This window comes from Chinchilla lanigera, unplaced genomic scaffold, assembly GCF_000276665.1.
Source record: "Chinchilla lanigera isolate Chin_1 unplaced genomic scaffold, ChiLan1.0 scaffold00033, whole genome shotgun sequence".
Lineage (NCBI taxonomy): Eukaryota > Metazoa > Chordata > Mammalia > Rodentia > Chinchillidae > Chinchilla > Chinchilla lanigera.
In genome coordinates, this window is record NW_004955434.1 from 4525080 (window position 1) to 4549492 (window position 24413).

At 41.3% G+C, this 24413-nt stretch overlaps 1 protein-coding gene across 1 annotated transcript in view; it reads right to left on the bottom strand.

Moving 5' to 3' along the window:
- The window catches only part of Pgm5 (phosphoglucomutase 5), a gene marked incomplete in the record, with an annotated part of 181826 nt that overhangs the window by 36026 nt on the left and 121387 nt on the right, over positions 1-24413 (bottom strand). Inside the window, 2 exon segments of the mRNA XM_005388582.2 lie at positions 6229-6363; positions 21448-21631. Coding sequence (XP_005388639.2) covers positions 6229-6363; positions 21448-21631 — 319 coding nt within the window.

Consider the following 24413-nt stretch of genomic DNA (forward strand, 5'->3'; position numbering starts at 1 on the left):
TTACAGCTTATCAGAAATATATATATATATATAAAATTTTCAGTTGCAAGGAAGACTGGGGAGATGCAGGTGCCTTTTATGGACTGGAGTGGTAAAGGATGTGTTTTTATTTTACAACGAAAGTGCCAAAGCCAAGGGCTCATTAGCCCCAAGCTGGTTATCAGTCTGTGATTATCCTAGTCCTTAACAAAACTTTTCCTGTTGGGTCTGCTGTTGCTCATTAGCTACTCCACCCATGGCTCAGAGGGACAAGCAAAAAGATGAGGAAAATATTAATTTAGCATCCCTACTAGGTTTGATGGGAAAGAAGGTGGAAGTAATCATACTGTTTGAGGTTACCTGTACATTTAAATGCTTTTGGCTCATCCCCTTTTCCAAATTATTACCAGCTGCTTTAAGGGATCATTGAAGGCCTACTGATTGCTAGTAAAGTTAAAGTAATCTTGTATTTTTAAAACTGTGTAATCTTCCAGCAACTGGCCTTTGGATGCTTCCTTCCTGACTCTCTAGGATACAGAGGGAGGACAACTTATTTCCTACAGTCCTCCCCGAGTCCTTCCTCTTCTTGCAACCAATTCATGGGTAGATGTGGACAGAATAGTTTAAAATATTTTTATGTAGGTAAGAAGTTCCCCGATGCAAACTTAGAACAATTGGCATTATCACTTATATAAAAGGACACAAATGGAAAATCTACAAGCACGGGGAGAGATTCATATGCATATTGATTATAACACAAGTTTTCCTGGTTGAATCACTAGGGTAGTTATGAATACTTTCACATGGCAACCAGTGTAAATGTTTAAAACATGTGTTCACATCTGCTTAAGATGCCTGAAAAGGAGATGATCCATGTGAAAAGTAGAATAGTCAATGCTGATCAACCAGCTGAAAGGAAATCTCTGTCCTTGCAAAATAATGGGAACGTAGATCCCTACTTAGGAGAGGTAAACCATTAAAAACTACTTACTGAATTAGAATAAGATCACTGGAATCTCTGCAGATTAGAGGGTTACTTTAATGTGTGAGTGTGTGCTTATGCATGAGAGTATTCTTTTTGGTAAGAGCAGCAAATAAAAAACAAGCTGAAAGTCCAGGAGTTGTATCTGCAGCTGAGAAAGCAACATAAACTTGTCTTTGCCTGTTAGGTCCTGGATCACCCATAACACCAGCAGCTTTAGAGTTATGTCTTATCTTCAATCCCTGTTAACAGTTAACCAAAGACTTTGCCTTCCAGAGATCTTAGGAGAAACAGGTGGTCCCGGGAAGCCACAAGTTTCAAAATGCTCCAATGGGAAGGGTCTAGGTAGAGCTGGGTAGTAATTAACACATGTAAGATTGCTGAATGCTCTTCTGTTCATATATATACTTTATATTTATTTTTATGTATGAGTTTTACTTTCATATAGATTCTTTAGATCATGTGCTACATATCTGAGATGCGCCTAGGTTCTAGGTCTGGGAAAACTCTTACTCATGATTAGAAGGAGAGGCAGGGCTAGGGATGTAGCTCAGGGGCACAGTACCGGCCTGGCAAGGGCAAGGCCAAGAGTTTGGTTCCTGGTACAAAAAAAAAGGAGGAGAAGGAATATCAGTGAGCAGAAGAATAGTATCAATGAAGGAATTCCCCAGCCACTCAAACTGGAAAACTCTAAACCAGCAAGGTAGAAAACTCCAAACTAAAACACTCAGTAATGAGAACTCACATAAGCACAATTTACATTTTCTTTATCCACACAACCTTCTTTTCAGAAGGGCTATGGAGATTTGTTTACTTCAAGAAGGCCTTTTAAAAAGTATCAATTTGCCTTTTTGGACCACCTCTAAGAGTCAGAGAGAGAAGTGGGAAGAGTCATCTGCATATAGAATTGTTTTCAAAGGACTCAGTCTAGGGAGGAAGATAAAAACAAGCAAGTATCATAACCACTTACCCTGTGCAAATAGGGAAAAGAATGTGGAGAGAAGTATCCTCAAGTCAGAGTGAGTCAGAGCCAGGGAGGCCAAAAATATCATTTCTTACCCTGTACAAAGCTCTGGGCTTCCAGGCCTTGCTTTAATCTCCCTCCCCAACATGGGACGTAGAAGTAGTTTTATTTGGAAAGAGAGGGTAAACCCCTACTTCTGGCATGATTCAGTACTATATTGGGTGAAATGTGCTCATTAACAAATTATTTTGGCAGAGCATGGCCCCATCCCCTGCATGAACAGCCTGTGATCATGAAAGGAAGGCCAGTGGCTGAATGCTGCTACATATGCTGCCCACTCGTGCTCCTGCACACTCCGAGTACAGCTCTCAGGCTTTGGATCTCCACTGGGATGATCTTACTGCAGACAGAGCGTGTAGTTAGAGGGTCAGGTGTAAGGATCAGATGTAATTAGTGCCATCTTGACCAAGTTCTTTGAAATTCTTCAAAAAAGGAAACCATGAAAAACAAACTTAAACTACAGATAAAGGAAACCCTCCCTGGTGTCTTATTCCATCCAGGGCAAGTTATAGCTGGAAATTGTGAACAACTCTATAACGAGCAGTAGATTACTTTGTTGCTTTACTTTTTCAAAAAGAATGTTGCAGGTGTTTAAGCCAAAAGAATCATACCACTGAGGACCATGAAAAACCCAGATTGAAATAAAGACCAAGTGTGGAAGACCACTTAGGGAATTAAGACCTAATTCACCTCCTCTGTGAGCACAAAGGAGAAAAGCTTCAAGCAGGGATTAGGGTGATTTGCAAGTTCTAGGGAAAGGTAATATGGCTGAAATTAAATTGTTTACCTGGCCATGTATTAACAGATAACACAAAGCAGATGAATCTTGTGTTATTTAATCACCTTTGCCGGTGTCTGGGTGAATAAAAGGGGGACAAGCCAGAGGCTTGAGGCTTCTCTGCCAGCTAGAGCCACGAGCCCTCTGGCTGCCTGTTAATCTAATTGGTGCCTGCTGTGTCATTCATCCTCATTAGTCCTTGCCTCAGGGGAACAAAGTAGCAGGACTAGATCCCTACTTGCTGCGCCTGGGTGGGGAACTTTCAGAGTGGGTTGGCTCCTCACAGGAGGCAGTTGGGGCAGGGAACTGGGACCAGTGGTGCAGGCCAGTCTCCGACACTTGGCACCCAAACAGGGACCCTAAAACTGAGGAGAAAGTCCAGACTGGGGAACAGGGACTCTGGGACTAGGGAAAAACTAAACAGGTACCATGACCGAGGAAGCTCTACCCAGAGCATAAAGTGTAGGAGGTAAGCAAAGGGGAGCTCCACAGCAAAAGTAAATGAAAAGAAATGTGAAAAGCCTTGGGCAAAAGAAAAGAAACAAAACGTGAGTTGGCATGGAGAACTTTCAAAAGAGAAACAGTGAGAACTGAACAAAAGAAATAAAAAAGCAGCCAGGGTAAAAGGCAAAAGGAAAAAGCAGGTGCACATGGAAAAACTCTCCGCCAGCGTGAAAAGCCAATGGAAAAGAAAGCGCACACAGGAAAACTTTGTCAGCCAGAGTAATGGGGCACAGCTCAGCACTAAAACAAAAGTGAAAGTTTAGAATCAAAGTGTGTCAGAAATAAAATGAGGGTGAGTATGTTAGCAGCCAGAGTAACGGGGCAAAATTCATCATGATGTCTGGGTTTCTGAACAAGGAGATTGTATCTCCTGGTTAATTCTTTTACCTGTTGTCAAGGCTGAAGCTGCTGGTTGAGAACAGATCTAGGGAAATGAGGGATTTGGCAGTACCTCCCATGAAGAAGTAGTTTTTACTTACAATGCTCTGGGCTGGCAGCCCATGTGCATTGTGTCAGTGACAGACTGGATGTCCCCAGTCTGGACTTTCCTCAGTTTTGGGGTCCTTGTTTGGGTGCCAGATGTCGGAGACTGGCCTGCACCACTGGTCCCAGTTCCCTGCCCCAGCTGCCACCTGGGAGGATATCCCCACAAAGCCTCATGCAGTCATGGGGCGGGCTTCTACAGTTTATGGCTGATTCAAGGTCCAATGTTGGGATTATGGGTGTGTGTGCTACACCCAGCCTGGGGTGAGTAGTTTGCATATAATGTAAGGAGGGAAAGAGGCTTGCTCTCTGCCACTCCTCAATTTTGTTCTTGCTGCTTTTGCTGTTTTCCACTGCCATGAATTGTTACCCTGTGCCACTCTGCCTTGGAGCCAGCCAAGTATGGACTGAAACCTCCACAAACTGTGACCTAAATAAATCTTTCCTTCCTTAATTTTGGGCATCAGGTATTTTGTCTCAGCAATGACAGAAAAGTAACCAAGACTGTATTGTATTGGCCAATGGTTTTAAATAGTTTTAGCAGATTACTGTTGAAGGAAAGTAAAATGAGAAGTAAGTGAAAGAAAGGAAAAAGCAGCAAAAGAAATGAGTATATGCAGAAACCTCAGCTGGACTGACAGAGCGCAGTTCAGAGTTAATGAAAGCAAAGTTCAGAATCAAAACAAAGCAGAATTCAGAATTAAAGGAAAATGAGTATCAGGGTTTTAAATATTTTTAGATTACTGTGTGAACTAAGGGAAACTGTCAGTACTGTATCAGTGGTGTGTCAGTTCAGGTAAAGCACTTGCAAGGACAGAGTGTATTTTGTTGGGTGTTATATGGGTGGAGTATTACCTTTCTTTTTGCAGAAACTGAACGGGCTTTGAGCAGCATGAATTATGCATAGCCCCAGAGAAAATTCAAACTAGTTAAAATTAAGGGAAAACATTTGCAAGGATATAATGTATTTTGTTGAAGGAAATTCCCCCAAGTCTATACACTGCAGTATATGGATAATGTATTGTTTTACTTTTTGCAGAAAATGAAAGGGCTTCAATGCAGCAGGAGTTATGCAGAGCCCCAGATAAAATTTAAATGAGTTCTTGTAATTACTTTAGGTGTAAGGGCAGGAGTTTTGTTGGTATTGTTACAGTAAATGGACACACAGTGTGGTTACCCATGAAGGAACTTGACTGTCCTCACCAGTGACAGCCTTCTCCCAGAGGAAACTATCTAGGAGGCAGAAAAACTTGCCCATCGAAGCCTTCCTGGCAAGAGACTTTGGATGGGCCCTTTGGGGGATGACTGACTGCCAAGCACAACTACGCCCCTCTTCAGCCGGAAAAAGCCAGAGCGGTCTCCACCCACCTGTTGCTCTTCATGGCAGTTGCAGGGGAGGGGCGGACCTTGTTAGAGGGGGAACAGCTGGGTTGGTATCAGCAATTAGACAAGACTGTCTAACTTTGTAAAAAGCCAGTGGAGATACATTTCAGCCATAGATGAAGGCCTCATCATTAAAAGCCAGACCTTAAGATAAAGGATAGAATGGCTGCACCTGCATCCCCAAGGGATGAACTGTGGTGATGGATATTCAAATATTATTATAAAGATGAAAAGAGGGAGATGTGGGAGACCAGAGGTGAATTAAGACCTAATTGGCCTCCTCTGTGAGCACAAAGGAGAAAGGCATCAAGCAGGCATGAGGACATATTGCAGGTTCTAGGGAAAGTGAATACAGCTTAGTTTAAATTGTTTCCCTGGGCATGTATTAATAGATAACATGAGGCAGATGAATCTTATGCTACTTTAATTATTTGTACCTTTGTCTGAGTGAATAAAAGCCAGAAGCAGGGTAGTTCCTCTGCCAGTTAGAGGCAAGAGTCCCCTGGCTGCCTGGATGCTAATCTAACTGTGTCTCTTTGTCATTCATCACTCACCCTCGGGTCAGGGGAACAAACTAGTAGCAGGACTAGGGCTCTACAAGTGGTGCATGGGTGGAGAAAGCTTGGAGGAGTGAGTGGGCTGGTTCCCTACCAGTAGCATCTGGGAAAGGGACCTGGGACCAGTGACGCAGGCCATTCTCCAAAACCAAGGAGACAGGAGCATCCAGCAGTTTAGCACAATATGCCCAACATATTAGAATGAGGTCTTTGTGGTATTAATAGTGCCTAGGGCTTAAATGACTAAGCAAGTAGGGAGGCTCATGGTTGAAAGTTACTGCTGCAACAATCTCAGAGGAAGCCCAGAATCACATCTATATTAGGTTAAGGTCCAAGTAGAGTTTTTCAAACAGCTGGAGATTCATAATGCTGGTTGAAACTCATTATAGATCCTTGAAGGCAATTTTTTTGTCTTAAACACTAAGCTTGCCTTCATCCAAAGCTATCAATGCACCTCTTTGCTGAAGGTCCACTGGAGCTCCTAAGTTTTCCCAGAATGCTGAGACAACAGTCCCAAGATCCCAGCTCTGTATTATACCTGTGGCTCCTGGTCATGACCGCTGGGATCCCTTTCATAGCTCTCTGCATACAGCCTGATGGTGGCCCGCACGCCACTGGAGGAACTCAGCCGGAAGATGAGTCGTGACGCATCCGAGAAAATGATCCTTAGGCCCTGAGACAGAAAACATCCAAAATGGACCAGTGAACAAATGAATACACAGTAACAATAACTAATTCTTACTGTGGAAATGAGCGTGGATCAATGATCTAAAAGCCATCAAGTCTTGACAGTTTATGGACACTCACCCAACTAGCAAAGTATGGTAAACCTAAAAGCTACTTGAGGTTAGCCACGTGTCTCTTTATTCTATTTCTGTTTCTTTGTGGTTAACATTGGCAGAGGATTTGGAGCAAAACTATTAACAGATGCTCAAGTTTCCTTGGCCTGGTGATGTAGGAATCAGAAAGAAGCAGAGGGAAGAAGGACAGGATGATATATAATAAATGTCTCTAGGGTCAAAGTTCATTACTTAAAATCTTGTGAATATAATTGGGGTAGGAAATTTATCTATTACAGTAAAAAAAATTACCCACTATAAGATTACTCCCAATTTAAGGTGAGACTGTAAGTTTGTCTCCCTCCTCCATTGCCCCTATATTCTTCCGGAAGCAACAGAACCCTACAACAAAATGCTCCGGGCTGGAGCCTCAGCCAGGCTCTGAGGGCTGTATCTCCCCATCCTCTTGGCTCTCCTGCCTTCTTACCTATGTATGGTGCAGCAGGCTGTGGCCACACCGACTAGTGTTGCCCAAGATTCTTTTTTTGGCTGGTAATGTTTTTACTGTTCCTATTTCTTTTCATTAGTGACAGGGATATTTTAAAGTTACGAGCCTAAGAAATCTTGTGATTTCTGCTGAAGGAGTGCTCTCCTAAGAGAGCTGATAACATAATTGTGGTCAATAAGCTTGTTGTCAGGAGCCTTGGAAAGAAAGAAGAGACAAAATGTCTGGTGAGTTGCTACGTCTTAAAGTCTATATCTCAGGGGCTGGGGATTTAGCTCAGAGGCACAGCACCTGCCTGGCAAGCGCAAGGTTGTGAGTTCAATTCCCAGTACTGGGAAAAAAAAAATAAAGTATATGTCTCGAGTGACTGTGATATTAGACATTTCCCCTAAGCAATTTACCCTTGAAACTTCTCTGGCCTTAAATCCTGCTTGCTAAGAATAAGTAATGATTATATTTATATATACTGCATGAATTTGACTGCTAATTCCTTACTCCAAACCTTGTCTGGTGATATCTAATGGGGAAGGAGGCATGATTCCATCTAAACAGTTTTCTGCTTTTCCATGTTTTATAGACAATATTTTTCTAATCCCCAAACAAAAACCTTTAGTTTCTTTCAAAGTAGTTCAAGAAAACCAAAAGGGAGCTGTCTCCCTTACTGGCAACCAATTATTCTGGCTGGCTATATAAACAGGACATTACCTAGGATTCATTAATTCAACAAATAGATTAGAATGGCCCTTATAGATTAGGTACTGGACTAAGCCATAGTTATATGAAGATAAATACACCACATATGCCCTCCATAAGTTGGGAGTATTCTCTTATGATCAAAATTATCAGAAATCATTTTCTTAACCACCTTTTGCTGCCAGAGAAGTAAATAGTCAACACAATTCCAAGTGGATCAAATGAACTAATCACCTACTGTCCAAAAGCGTCACATACTAAATTATGTTCAAGGGGCTGGGGATTTAGCTCAGCGGCAAAAGCGCCTGCCTGGCATGCGCAAGGTCGTGAGTTCGGTTCCCGGTACCGGAGAAAAACAAACAAACAAAAAAAAATTATGTTCAAAATGACAAAGACCCAATGGTTCCACAATTCTGCTCACAGCAATGATTTTAAAAACATTTGAGGCTATTGCTGATGTTTAAACTGACTTGCGTACTGTCACTATATATGAGACACACTAGTGTGTAACACATTGCTCAGGATTATGGCTCATCCATAAACTGGTTAAAGCAATTCTATGCTGAGGCCCCAACACACCCGTTGTTGCAGATTCCAAATCACTTGTGGCTACCTCTTCTGATGACCTCCTGGACTCAACCCTTCCAGGTAGCATCCCTTACCCAATCAACCTCCTAGATCAGTTTATGGCCAGTGCGAGGTATATAAGAATAAAACCATCAACACTTTTAACTGTTCGTAACTAAATTTTTTTTTACAATGAAATCATGCTATTTTCCCTAAGGGTATCCATAGTATCTTTAGTTATGCCACATGCTACACTCACATGTAGATTGTTAGAATCCACACTGAGGAGGCATGAATGTTTTGCACTTGAAAAGATAAGACTGAATATCACATCTCCGCATACTGAAAATAGCCCAGCATCTCCTTCCTTTCCTAGGAAACCAACCATGAGAACTTAATCGAGAGTCCATGTTGCTTAGGAGACTACTGAAGGTGACAAACATCACAATTCTCCTTCTCCATTGGAAATGTGAGCGTTTTTGGACACATCCCAGTTTTGTGCTGCAGCAACCTCAGATTCACGTCTGCTCAGTGCCACTTTGATGTATGAAGAGTTGCCCTGAATTATTTTGAGAGCTGCATGTTTCTTAAAGAAGCCTAATGAATTTGCAACCCAAACACGAGCCGGCTTCTTTCCAGCATGAATCATCACATGATATCTATTAAACCACGAGACCAAAGTCACTCCTAACCAGGAATTACCAAGTTTCGAACTTCTTTAATTTTAGCAGAATAATACCAATATGCTTTCCATTTATTTTTTTAGGCTATACCGGGGATTGGCAATACATGACCAGCAGGTGGAATCTGATGTGCCACCTGTTTTTATAAATCAACCATGCTAATTCATTTATGTATTACCTATGGCAGTTTTTGTGCCATGATGGCAGACAAATAGCTGTGGCAGAGACCATCTGGCCTACAAAGTCTAAAGTATTTACTATCTAGTCCTTTACAGAGCCCTTATGTAAAACACTACATCACCCACAGCATAGAATACTTATCCTTTAGCCCTACACAAGAAAGTAGAAAATATAATCATCTGCCTTATGAAAATCTTGGTTAAGAGAAATTATGCTTGTGAAGAACGTTATCAGGTGTCCAATATCTCCACATCCCGAGTTTTCCAGCTTCTAGCCACAGATTGATATGAGCTATATTTGCCCCAAATCACCATACTTCTGACCAACCACTCCTGAGCAAAATGGATGGAATACATTGCATTTTGTTTCATACTCTCACTTTTATTGCAGGATTGCCACAAGGCACTGTCTTATAAAGTCAACTGCTGTAGTCACTACAGGACTATTAGAAATGGTAGGAAGCTCCATTTGAAACATTTCTTCAAGAATGATAGGAAAAGCCGGGCGTAGTGGTGCACACCTGTAATCCCAGCACTCCAGAGGCTGAGGCAGGAGGATCGTTGCGAGTTCGAGGCCAGCCTGGGCTACAAAGTAAGCTCAAGACCAGCCTGAACTGCATAGGGAGACCCTGTCTCAAAAAGACAACAAACAAACAAACAAACAAAAATGATAGGAAAGCCTGAGGAACTAGTCTTTTTCTGACAATAAGTACTCTGTAACCAACCATATTTCCCTTTTAACATGGCTGCCAGGATACATGATACTAAATTTGTAATTCCATCCAACTGGGCCTTTATGACTTGCATAACTATGAACTTTTCCTCTTCTGTTCTTGACCCTCAAATTTATATAGTCCTTGATCTTGATTTCTGTTTCTTATTTATATTCTAACAACTTCATTATGTGTTTTTGCTGTCACAAATCCTCTTGAAGACATAAGACTCAGAATCAATGAATAAAACAAGTTGCCATCACTGCCTTCACCCCAAGATGTTTGGAATTGCTGAGATTTGTCTTTGGGCCTTTTATTCACTGACAGATTCTGGGAGGGCAGAGCCTTACATACCCATGTACTTTTATTTTATCCACATAGCCTCAGGCAATGCCCAGCACACAACAAGTCCTCCATAACACTTGCTGAATAAGTTGATGAGCATGCTCAGTAACTTGAGTGAGTAGGACTGGAGGCCCCACCAAGGCTCTCTGAAGTCTCTCTCCACCCTGGCAAGGACCCACAGGTCAAATAAAAACACAATTACATTTCTCATGATGAACTGCAGTGAATATACCTGCCATGAGGGTAGGTATGGAAATAAGAATACAGAGAAACTGTCTGGCACATCATCTTATAGCAACTTCTCTACTCTATCTACTCACCTTTCATTTCTCATAATGTCCTAAAATAAAGGTTAGGTCTGGCTAAAAATAGAATTAAACCAAACTGTAGTCACACTCCTGAGTGCATGATCTGGGATAAATTGCAAACTTTACAAAGTATTGCAATTAGCCAAAAGGTCTTTAACCTGTTCACAATGGCACCATACATGAATGACTGTCCCATTGAGTGGTTTGTCTCTAATGGGACAATCATGCACGTACCACCAGTGGTTCAAGCCTGCAGGAACGTGTTAAAAGTGGTGGCGCCAGGATCTCAACCCAGATGTTTTGATTTAATTTATATGGCGCTTCATGTGGGCCCTGGGATTTTAAAAGCTCTCTGGTGATTCTAATGTTACAGTCAGAAGGGGAATCACTACAGCGGCCTCTTTCCTCTGGGTCACCTGCATCATCTATCAAGTGCTGGGATGGGTTACATGTCAGTCTTAGGAAAGGTCTCTTTAGGGTCTAAGATTTCATGCATGCATTACCATCTGACTGCAATCCTAGGAGGGCCATAACACAGCAGGGCTAATAAAACATCGTGCTACTGAGTCCTGAAATCTTCCACATAGGGCCCGGCAACAGCAGAACCTTAATAATAACCTCTTCTTGAGCAATCTGACAGTGTTTTTAGTATAATCCTAATGAATTCTCAGAGTAAGCATGAAGGAGTCCATCAGATCTCTGTAGCCACAACAGCTGTAATATCTAGAACATCCAGGATGACATAACAGCCACAAGTTCAAAAGGGGGAAGAAGATGCCCTTCTCCACTACAAGCTGACATTAATTATGTGGTAGGGAAACAGGTATGGAAAGGGCTCTTCAATCTCCCTCTACCGTTGGCTTCCTGTGGTGTATGCCTCAATGATGAGAGCATACTCACCCTAACTGTGCTGCAATGAAGATTAATTAATGAAGGACCTGAATCCTCATCACCTGCAGCATTAACACACAAATATCCTCCAGGTAGCTTCCAGTTATTGCCGTAGCATTTCTATTTTTCTTAAATTTGTTCCTCTTTGATTTACTACAGAGAGTGAGTTTAGAAATGGTACCAGAGTAGCAACCAGACCAACCCAGGCTAGAGTTCTGACTTGGCCACTTACTAGCTTGTGGTCTTACTTAAGCTTTCCAACCCTAATTTCCTAAAAGTCTGATGAAAAATATAACCTAGCTTACTGAGCGACTGTGAGCAACAGGTTAGAAAATGTATGTGGAAAGGGCTTTCAATAACATCAATCACTATACAGATATTATGTCTCTTCTTAGACGAAACATTAATGAAAATAGTTCTACACTGTTAAGTTTTCTAGCCTTTCAGATTTTGCATATGATTGCTGAAGAAAGCTGACGGTTACCACTGATGGTTTATGATGGTATCGTACATACTTACTTCAAATTAGGCAGAATTAAGGTTAATTTTAAGAATGTTGCCATGTCCTGTGAAATTATTGCTGAATACTTGGATCTTTTCCCATTTATCTTCTCCATATCTGCCACTGACAAGGTTGCTTTGGCAATAAAATACTCCTTCATAATTGGCCAACTTAGACCCTGAAAGTTCTGAAAGAAGAAACTGAATATCGTCTAGGCCACTTCCTCTTTTTATTGAAAAGAAAATTTTTTAAAAACTTGCTCAACATCGCTTTGGTCATGAACATGGGACCTAAGACTTCAGTGTAGGTCTTCCGACTAAAGGCTGGTGATTTGATGTGGATTCATATACAATTGCTGTAGCAGTTGCTGTAACAATTCATAATTGCTTCTCACGTGAAAATGTTTGAACAATATATCATGCTTTGTATGGTCCCCAAAGCTGTCTCCAAGCCCTATGTGGAGTAAATATCTGATAAATATTTGATAATGAATGTTAGGGGTTTTATTGTTTGGGTTTTTCTTAAACCCTTGCATAAATCAATGCAGAGAAATCTGTAAATTGCTAAATACATGCAGAGCTGCCAGATGTTAGTTTGGAGACTATAGGACACATTGCAGCCAGGCGGGGAAGGGAGAACTGTACATTACCAACAGCTCTTTGGCAGCATCTGAGCTAGTTCAATACTGATGCAGGATGAATTCCAGGGGAAAACAGCATATGGCCCTGAAATCTGGTACGATGCTGCATATACAGTCACTTGCATGCAAACCTGGAGACAGGACAGCCTTGGAAGAGACTCTGTGAGCCTAACTAGGTTATTATCTCCCACAGGAAATCCCAACAATTTATCTGGAAAGCTTCAAGGTGAAAATATTCCTATGCAACATCTGAACCATATTTTGTAGAAGAAAACATGCAGCCCATAAAGCAGGGGATTTGGATTGAACAGACGTATCTTCCTACACACACACACACACACACACACACACACACGCACATACACACACAGAGTTGTCCATTTTCTTTGTTTAAGTCATAGAATTAACTGTGAGCATGAGCTGAAAAGCATCTAAGCAAGGCAGCACCTAGTCCATATGGCACCTTTGTATGGATTATAGAAAGGTACCCTTCCGGGTGGACAAACTGCAGAAAAGCATCCTCTTTCTTGGCCAGTTTGGACTTGGGCTTCTCATTTAGGCCATGCCTTTCACAGTACACTGCCTGCACAGCTATACCCATCTAGAAGTTTGGTTTGGTTTGGTTTGGTTTGGTTTGGTTTTAACAACCAGCCCTCTTGGGGCCAACAATTAAAAAGAACTATCTGGGGAAAATCAAGGGGAAATGACTCCTTATATGTTCTTTTAAAACCTCAAGCTAGCAAAAAAAAAAAAAAAAACCACAACACCTTATGTGATGAGAGGGCTGCTCAGAGAGTCAAGGCTCAAGAGCTCGTCCTCATTCAGATTCCACTCCGAAATCTGGAACAATGGAAGTAGATTATACACTTTCCATTTCCCCATCTTTTGGCCAAAAGGACCCTGTCTACACAGCTCAGTTCTCCTCTCTGCCCCCCATTCTGGGATACTTTGGAGTCAGACACACTTGACCCGGATGACAGCATAGCTTCCTCCCTTGGTTTCTTTGCCAATTTGCAGTTGTGCCTTTTATATTTGTTTTTCCTGGTGATGGCCACCCCGCTGTCTACATAGAGACACGAGCATTTCAGTGGGAAGTCATAAAGTATAGCAGCTTAGATTCTTGCTGCTTGTCTCAGGACAGTTCCTCTAACAGTTTAGAGTCTAGAAGACAGCCCTAAGGCACTGAGCACAGTCAGTATGAAGAGGCACACTTAGTGCAACATGTAGCCCAACTGTCTTAGCACACTAAGCAGTGAATTTGAGGTATAATCATAGGCATCACAACAGCTCATGATATGCTTTACACCTAGATGCCCCCCCTCCCCCGCAAGCCTCATGCTTTTATAGATGGGGTTTTTGAGAGGCAGTTGGGTCATGGGGGCATGGTACTCCTCAGTGCATTAGTCTACTGATGAGTTTATAGATAAATGTAAGGTGAAATCTGGTTGGAAGAGGTGAGTCACTGTGTGTGTGGCCTGGAAGGGTGTATCTCCCTCTTCCTGTCTCGATCTCTCTCTCTCCCTCCCTCTCTGTCTCCCTCCCTCTCTGTCTCCCTCTCCCTCTTCCCTTCCTGCTGCCATACTATGAGTTGCCTCTCCCTTTTGAGCCCGTAGGCCATGTGGCCCTGCCTTAGAGCTGGCTGACTATGGACTGAAACCTCTACAAACTGTGATCCAAAATAAGCCTTTTCTCCTTCAATTTGTGGGTGTCAGGTGCTATATCTCAGTAATAAGAAAATATCTAAGACAGCTCATGAGAATGTCTATAGGAAAACCCAGCTTTTGATCTGGAAAGATAAACCATACAACCACATTTAGTGGAGGAAAATCATGCAGGCAGATATGATGGTTTCACCTGGGGTAGCTCCCACTTCATCTTTAGGGCATAGCTTAAATATTGTCTTCCCATAAAGAACATTCTAGAATTCTCAACCAAAATTAGTGATCCATGACATGCATGGCTAAGCAAATGCTTTGTAATATCTGTTCAGTACACTCTACAATAACTTACAGGTTTAATGTCAGCTGGGCTTCTCTGCTAAACTGTAAGTGGTGAAGAGGAACCTAAACTGTCCTGTATGCTGCTGGATCCTCCATGCCGAAGGCTGACTAGCATATAGCACATGTTTGGTAGTATTCACTTAATGAGTGAAGACACAATGAATAAATTAAACTTCATCTACCTTCACCATCTTATCCTAAGTTAGGAAAATAATGTATATTTATTGCAGGGCTCTTTTGAACTTTACAATTTGCAACAGAAAGGCAAGTCTTTACTTCTCTAGTCAATCACAATAGGTCATTGCACAATATGCAATGACAGCACCCCACCCCCTAAACATTTTTGCTAGTTAGTGTAGAGTGACTAAACTGGGTATTGGCTTTCAAATTTAACTGAACTCTATAGGTGGGCTAATATCAGACACACTAAAATTATTTACAAAGCCTTACTTCTAGATGCACAAACTGCATTCCAGTAAATGGCATATGACAGAGACAATGATAAATTATTACTGCTATAGTCTTTCAGTTGGTTCATTGATTAGGATATGATCAAAGTTGAAGGTTGAAGCCTAATCAGCTAATCCTGAAGAGAGAAAAGCTGAGCCTTGAAGATCCAGATTCCTCAGCCGGCACCATCCATCCCATTGTCCTTCTGTGATGCTGTGGATAATGACACCTTGGTGAGCTCTATATCACTGACAAGGGCTTGAAGACACTAACGTAAATATTAATGCACCACATGCTAGAAATAAAATATAATTTCCAGATTGCCAATTTACTTTAGTATTTCTAAGTACTAAAAATAAAAAGTACAGACACCTTCCTACATATGAAAATAACAACTCTTAAAAAAAAGTTTTTTTAAGAGTCAGTCTTCAAAGTGTACTTTTTCTCTGAACTAATTTCAAATAGTTCTTTTTTTCCAGACTCAGGAGAACATCAAAATATTTCCACACAGGCTGCATAACTTGAAGAGGTATTAATACGCCCAAATTTAGCCTGACATAATCAAATTGGATTTGGCTTTCCACATCAGCTAACTGGTATGCATTTATTTACATCAGGTTTTTTAATATCAGCCCAACTGTTATGTGCAAATGACTTCAGCACTGGTAGGATTTCATGATATTTGAGCTTGCTAAACAGGAGCAAGGGAGTTGGATGAGTCTCTAAAAGGGACTCAATTGGTTCGATTTTGTTCCTCAAGTATCAAAGTTTTTCATCTCAAAGCAAATTTTCAAAACATGGGTCATAATTGTGCACGGAAGCTACCACTTCGGCAACAGTGCATCTCAGCATGGTGCCACTTGTGTCAGATTGGCTTCATTCACACCAGGAGTATTCATTCTGCCAGAGCTGGGGAAGCCTCATAACTGTGGGCCTGGACTGAAGATCCCAGGACTCGGGCTACAAGCAAAAAATGGGAGGAGATTACGATGAGGGGTCATCTTGATACTGATAATGTCCCTCGGATATGAATGGCGGGGGGAAGACAGTGCCTGGCACTAACGGAGCCCTGGATGTTTGCACAGTGAGCTCACCCAGAAGACAGTGGGCTGCCCCTCAAGCCACATGGAGTCGCCTTCCTTTCACTCATCTTTTTAATCTTATTACAAGGCGTAAGTTGGGAACTTCTTAAACTAGTCAATAATTTGATCACACTGTTTCCCCACTCTTACAATCTCTGTTGGGTTATTTTTCCCACTCATGTTTGAAGAAACCAGCATCTGTCATTCACCTAACTAGATCTTACCTGAGAATAAACAGTGATACATCCTCATGGGAACTTAGAAGGGCAGTGGAACCGAGCCTTATTAAATTGCTCTCTTAAATCTAATAGAGTCTCTCCCGGGCCCTGTTTAATGCACACATCAACTCCTCTCTCTCTCTTCTCTCTCTCTCTCTCTCTCTCTCTCTCTCTCTCTCTCTCTCTCTCTCTCTCAGCACCCAAGGTCACAAACATACTAGCTAATTGGCAGCCACCAGATAAGTCCCATAAAACCTGATAAGCCACAGTACGGCAGGACAGGTCCCTGGGAATTCACATCAGGGGCCCAGTACTCACGGTTTCCATCTTATTCCTTGAAAGGTTTACACAGACTCTCTCAGGCAGGATGGACTTCACCGAATACTTCCACAGTGGCGGCTTATTATCAAAAAGGGCTTTAATTTCATTTTGGGTGAAGAAATAGTTCTACGTTATTTCTAGAGATGTATGTGAGACAGCTTTTGTCCATGACCTGTTTCCTAACTCTGAACTCAAATTAGGGACAGAAAGGAAACTAAACTGTCTTTAAAAACCTTTTCTGATGCAGAGTATGTGAGTTGGCTTGGGGTAGGGAGACAAATGGGAATTTGACTCATTTCATAGATGGCTCAGAAACTAAAGAGGTCTCATATCTTCACAGGACAACCCAAACTCTACATATCCCCCACTTTCTCTTATTATATACTCTTTATTATATGCCAAGAACTTTCTTTCCCACACATGCCCTTTTAACAGACACTAATTTTCATTAATCATTTACTAGCATTTGTTAAATGCCAGGAATGTAAACTGTCTCATTTAATTATCCCAAGGGCTGCATGAGATAGCCCCAATTATTATTCCGATTTTCTCAGATAAGAGAAGCTGGCACAGGGAGGTCGAATAACTTGCCTGAGATAACCCAGCAAGGAAGTGGCAGAGTTGAGACAAAAACTCAAGACTTCCTGACTTTGAACCTGTACACTTAAACATTGCTCACACAATGCAGTAGCACCAGGAGGCATGGGCTGCTCTGAAACCAAACACTGTGCTTAGAGATAATTTCTGAGTAAAACAGGAATAACAAAACTTTTGTTTAAAAACTGTTGCTGAAATCCATGTCTGTTATCTTACTTTTTTCTCTAGTAAGTAGGATTTAAACCAGAGATAACTAGGAACCTCCCACTACCTTGAAATCATCAGTTTGAACCTTAAATTCCATTTGAGAGTATTTGAAGCATACCTTAAACAAAATGTTTAAGAATAGAATAAACAGAAGATTTGGGAGAATATTTTCTACTGTACAACATACTGAAGATTTTTAAAAATGTGTGTGTGTGGGTGTGGTTGTGGGTGTGGGTATGTGTGTGAGACAGAGAAAGATAGATAGACAGAAAAAGACAGAGACAGAGAGAGAAGAGAACAGGGAGAGACTGACTGTTCTCCAAACCAATACTCAGTCAAATTAAGAATTCTGCAAAGGGAAAAGGAACTAATACTTTTTGAGTCTGAATTATGTGCCAGCCACAGCACGTGGGACTTTACAGCACTTTCCTTTCAAACCTTTTCCATTACCCTACATCCTCACTTAGGCTAAGGTTCAGAGAATTTAAGTCGCATCCTCAGAGTCACAGATCTAGGCAACAACAAGGTCAGCCTGCAGACCTTGTCAGTCTGATTTCTATGCAATCAATGGAATACTGAGAGGACCTTAGCAATCATCCTCCCATAGCAAACCTAGATTTTGCTCAGATAAGTTTTCTTTGGGTTTTGCAAACAGACAGGGCTACTTCTGTTTTCCAATAGGGAAATCAAATTTCTTTTTAATTTTAAAATAATCTACCACGTGGTATGCTGTTTTCAAATAACAATATTCTTAAATCAAGAAGACATAATACCAAGGGTTAGCAAAAGTATGGAGAACCTGGAGTACTTATACCCTGCTAGTAGGAATGTAAAGTGGTGTGATTGCTTGTGAAAACCGTGCAGCCTTCCTTGGCCTTCCTCTAAGGTTTAAGACAGGTAATTATATAACCCAGAAATTTTACTTCTAGGTATATACCCAAGAAAACTGAAAGACTATGTCTGCAAACAATATGAATATGAATATCCACCAGCATTAACCGGAATAATCAAAAGTGGAAACAAACTAACTCTTCAACCCTTGATAAATGGATAGTAAAATTACCACACAAAAGAATATTATTTAGCAATTAAAAAGAATGAAGGACTGATTATGGTACAGCATGGATGACCTGTGAAAACACTACACTAAGTGAGAGAAGGACAGCATATTATGATTACAAAGGACCGCATATTATGATTCCATTTATATGAAATGTCCAGAATAGGCAAATCCATAGAAAAGGCAAATCAGTGGTTTCCAGAGAATGTATTTTAGAGAGGCGTTTGAAGGGAGATAATAGCTAAATAGTATAAGGTTTCTTCTGAGGGTAATGGAAATGCTATTAAATTGATTGTGGTGATGACTGCACGACGCTGTAAATGAAATAAACCATGAAGTGTGTACTTTAAATGGGTCAGTCCTATAGTATGTGAATTATCTCTATGAAGCTGACATATGTTAAAAAGTATATCATAAAATTAAAATGATGTATTTGGTAGGCTTTCAATAAATAGTCAATGCATATACCAGGTAATTTATTACTATTTTAAAATAATCTTAGTAAACAAATTTAAATATATCTTTTAGGTGTCTATAGTTCAAAAAATATGTTCATTTTGCACAGTCTTACCTGTAGCATGTCCCAAACGCAGTTATCCCTAGAATTTAAAGTGGATGTGTACTGACAACCCAAGACTGTGACACAGCCCGTAACACAGGGTTTCTTCCCCTACCCAGCAGGACCAACTATGGCAAAAGGTAGAGATGCTATTGCGATTTAACTTTCACAGTGCCAACCCCAGACCTACAGAGAAGCTGTAGTGGGACTCAAAATCACCACCCAATAAAGCAGTCATTTGTGTCCTGAAATCTGGGGAAACGAACTATCTCTCTTCCTCCTTCACTACAAAAATACCCAAGAGCAGGTCTTGGTAGCAGTTATCTATTTAGAGCCACTTCTGAGCTCAGGTGGAAGACTGTGGAAAGGCAAAAAACTTCTTTCAATAAATTCCAGAGCCAAAATGGAAACCAATACCTATGGCTGAAGAAGGGCGAGAGAGATAGAATAAAGTGATGTCAGGACTTGAGTTCCCCTGAGGCATTAGCCTGATGTGAACAGTTAATGAAGATCGAAGAAAAAGCACCTCAACGCTGAGGGCACTGAAGAAGAAACAAGGTAGAGTAACACTGGATTAAAGAGTAAAACAAATGAGCTCAACAGACAAGCTTTCCATGAGCAGATAAAGTCCAGAACCTAGCGCTGACTACACCAATCCTCTGGGGAGTGCTTTCCCAGCCTTTCTCAAAAGGAAACAAAAACCTCCCAAGGATACATCAGAAAGTACACTTTTTATCTTTCTTGAATCCTGCAGTGACAAAGACAAAGTGAGCTTCAGATGTGGGGAAAGTTTGTCCGGAGAGTCTTAAATAAAATGGAAATGGGAGTATTGCACAAAACTTAAAATATATATCCAAAGCACAGGATTCAGAGGTGCCAGCTGAGTTTCTGACTTTCTATCTCCAAAAACTGACTCATTAGTGTGAGTTATTTCAGAGAAAATTCAGTCCAGTCTGCAAGCAAATGAAACAAATCAAATCCCAACTACAAAAATGTATTGTGACCAACTCTTCATGATAAATGTAATCATTATTTACTATGAACATATACTAAATAAAAAATGTTTTAAATCTATTATGTATTAAAACTTGATAAAAAATTTAGTAGGAAAAAACTAAAAACGTATTATGTACTTCCTATCTAAAGCATACCTATGAGCTTTTATGTATTTTATTGCAGTCTATTTTTTTTTTTTTTTTTCGTTTTCCTCCGGTACCGGGAACCGAACTCACGATCTCGCACTTGCCAGGCAGGTGCTTTTGCCGCTGAGCTAAATCCCCAGCCCCTGCAGTCTATTTCTAAAACAATTCCACTAAGTATATCTTCTATAGTTGAAGAAGAAACGATGGCCCAATGAGAGCAAGCAACTTTCCCAAAGTCACAGCAAGTGGCAGGATCAGATCCTGAGTCTTCTAGCTTCTTCCCTGCCTATTTTCTCTCTTACCTTCACCTTTGCAAAATGATGCTGTCATCAGTTTGTTGGGCCACAGAGGTGCTTCTAGAACAAAAGACTAATATTTTGTTGGAGATGAAAGATTACTATAAAACTAAGCAGAACAGATAGAGTACAAAGGGAATAATAAGGCACTGGGATTTGGAATATGTGCAAGTCGGGGGGTCCTATGACAAGGAGGACTTAGAAAATACCAGTCAGAATAGAAGTCACTAAATTATGTCTAGTCCCCAAAGACCTGAAGCTTCTAACTTATTGTTTGTACTTGGAAAGAATGTATAAAAAGATAAGAATTTATGATTTGGGGGATTGAAATTAATTTAAAATTGCCCAGGGTATATTATTTAGATTGTAAGTGTCAGTACCTATAATATATGTCCAGATGGTCAATATTTGTCACGTCAAATAGACAAAACTGAGCAGAAAAATAATCATAGTAGTGACCAACTTTTCTGACACAACTCCTGAAGAGAAGACCATGAAGAAGTTACGGCTGGTTTTGCCACTTACGTATGATGACCATTCTCAACCATAAATCTTCCTTTCGGCTTTTCTGGGCAAATTTCCCAACTGTTTCTTCCCCACTGGGGTACCAAACTCTGTGGGTTAAGCTCCTGTCACCCCTCCATGACAAAAGATGAAAGAAAGGTAAACATCTCTGCACCTGGGGATCCCAAGGACAGGGATCTTTTGTTCTTGGAAGCTTCTTTGAATGCTGCAGCCTACAAATATTTGAGAAGAAAATGTTGGGTCTATACCTGTTTGATGTGTTGGCTCCTCAGTTACCAAGTAGCAAAAAATACTGGGCAGAGAGGGCCCATGTTCAAATCCAACCTTGGCCACTAATGAGTGAAGTAACATTCGTCACCTACTTCCTGGGTGCAGAGCTCTCCTGTTTAAAAGGAAGAGCTCAGAGCAGACCATCCCTAAAGACTTCTCCAATTCTAAGACATTTTGGCCACTGCTCTGCCTCATAACCTGTTTTGATAATTCCCTACCACATACCTGTTTCTTGGTCACGGTGCCATCCACAGGGTCCACATACTCGAAGCTGTCTGTCTTCGCGACACTGTAGATATGGTTCCCCACAGCAAACTGCTGGCCAATGAAAGTCTTGTCTGTGACCAGGGCCTCCAGGTCTCTCATGATATAATATGTTGCTTTGGGCTCCAGCCCCTCATAGTCAAACCTGGTGAATGAGGGCAGGAGACAGGAATAAAAACCCAGTCAGAGAACCGTTGGGTGCATGCCCCACAGTCATCTAATCACTGGTTCTGATTTCAGGAAAGGAACGCACAGGAAGTGCCCGTAACTGGTCTCCCCTCCCGAGGCAGCCCTTACAATCTAGTCCTCACATAGCATCAAGACACATTGCTCCTTTCCTTGAAATCTCTCCGAACACCTATCATTTTAAGAACAAGACTCAAAATGCAAACCACTCTCTGTGAGACACTGTGGGATCTGCCTCTGCTCACCTCCTTGACTTGAATTTGCCCCACTTTTCACCTGGTTCACTTACTGCAGCCACCATGGCCTCCTGTCTAGTCTTCAGGGACCTTTCACCCTCTCCTGCCCCTGGGCCTTTGCCCTTGCTGATGGCTGACTCTAGCTCATATGCTTTATGCTCCTCTATCTGGTACCTTCAGAGAACTAACTCATTCTTGTCCTTAAATCTTCAAATCTACTGTCCCTGCCAGAAAGTGATCTTCCCTAACCACCCATCCATCTAGGCGGGACACACACACACAGTCTCTCATCACCTTTTACATTTTTGTGGTAGTTATTTGTCTGTGTTTATATTTTTATGTATTTGGTTACTTATTGATTGTCTAGCTTTGCCCAGCAGAATATGAGCTTCAAGAGGGCAAAGACTCTCTCATTTTCCGGAGTTCTAGAATGTAGTGTGGTGCAAATAGTCTAGATGGGAAATGGGAGAAAGGAAAGGAACGGAAGGAAGGAGACAGCTATCGTGAGAGACAAAGGAGGGAGAAATTGGACTAAACATACTATAAAACTCTCTTGGAAACTTGGAAGAACTGTCGCTATTGTTCCACTCAAAAAATTTCTCTCCAAGAGCAACAAATACAACAGTGGGACTAGGAGGTAACTAGAAGCAAAAAAGAATAAAAATAATCCCTATTTTATTTGTTGTTTTGAAGCTTAGAATGTGACAATGCACACCAAGCAGTTAGCACAGTGCCAGGCCCCAGAGCTTAAAAACAGTAACTTTTATTCTCGGTCACCACCATGAAGAAACTGGACTGTCTCTCCCAACATCAGACAGTCTTAACGTAGCCCTTACCGGCACAGCCAGGAGGGCCTATTTAAGGAGGAAGCCGAGGAGGGGCAGCTGTGCCTCAGTGGCTGGGGATGGATCGCACATTTGGCTCCTTATAGCACAGAGAAAGGATGTGAGTTCTCAGAGTGAAGTGAGAGAAGGAAGCTCTGAACAGTCATTACCATTTTTTTTCCACTGGAGACCTTTTAAGGCATTCAGTAAGCATGAGGCAGCTGGCCAAAATGGAGGGACATGGAATGATACCGTGTCTAGCGATGAATTCCTGTATTTATATTCCTTTCTTTTGTTCCCTTCCTCTACACAACCTGCTTCCTTCAAAGCCTCAGAAACAAACCAATACGGAACTCCTCTGAATGTTCTCACTGTATATGTTCTGAGACTAGATCCTCTTTAATGACAGTCATTTGAGGAAGGTAAAGACAGCCCCAGCAGAAAGGGACAGGACGATAGGGGATAGCAGAGTGTAGTAGAAGATACCGAGGCATTGAAAGAGATTCAGAAGTTGAGAAAAATCCACTGATAGGATACACCATATGTAGACCAGCCCGCCCGTGTTTATCTTCATACACAAGCAGCTCTTAGACTCACCTTCCCTCACTACCCCAAATTCTACCTCTGGCCACTACTGCTACTACCACCAACACTTACTTTAAATGGAGAATTCCTTCTGGGGTCAACTCAAACAAAGCAAGTTGCCTGGGAGATTCTTCTCAGGTACACTTTCAGACTCAGTATTAGTTAAAATGAAACTGCCTTATTATTTATTCTCTACCAAGAAAATTGCCAGGTAAAAAGTCATTTTATTTTATAAACATTTCAATTTGCCACTTCCTAGTGTCAAAGGAAAAATTTATCTTTTCATTCTACCTATTTCTTTCTTCCTTTCTCTTTCTCTCTCTGTGATCTTTTTGGACAGAAATCTAAAATGTAATTTAATGTCCTACAAGAAATCAAATCTCCATGGCACATTATTCTGTAACATGATACTTTTCATGAAAAATGTAACTAGCACATAAATTCTTGACCACAAAAAAATGAACTATATTATAAATACACTTATAACACAACACCATTTGTATAAAACATTGGTGGAAACTTAGATAATCATTCTACAAATTATGAGGGCTACCTCTCAAACTTAAGGCAATCACATTAAACCGTATGTTGGCAATAATAATATATTTTATCAGGTTGAGCTTTTGGAAGAATTTATCATGGAATAGAAGGACGTAATGTGTTGGTGACCTTGGCATACCAAAATCAACCAAACAACCACACACGCACACATTCCACAAAAATCAGGGAGGGTTGGGCATTTGTTAAAAATACTTATGAGTTGGGCAAGTTCTTGTCTACCCTGAGAATCTTGATTTTCTGATGCAATGAATAATTTGAGGTGGTTTGCAGGCTGTCACATTCCCAGCTTCTTAAGTAAACAGGCCCAGGTCTGATTCCCGGGGCTCCAAGAAGAACTCGACAACAGCATTCATCTGCTACCAATGTTAAAAGTCAGGCCACCTCAAGAGGAACTGCCCTAAAAGGCCCCATGGGACACGCCCTGGATGCAAAGGAGACCACTGGAGTTCGGTCTGCCCTCTGAGGTGGAGGCCCCAGAGCTCAGACCCATGCTACCAGTTAGTCCAACAGGAATGAGAGGCCTTGGGGCATGGCA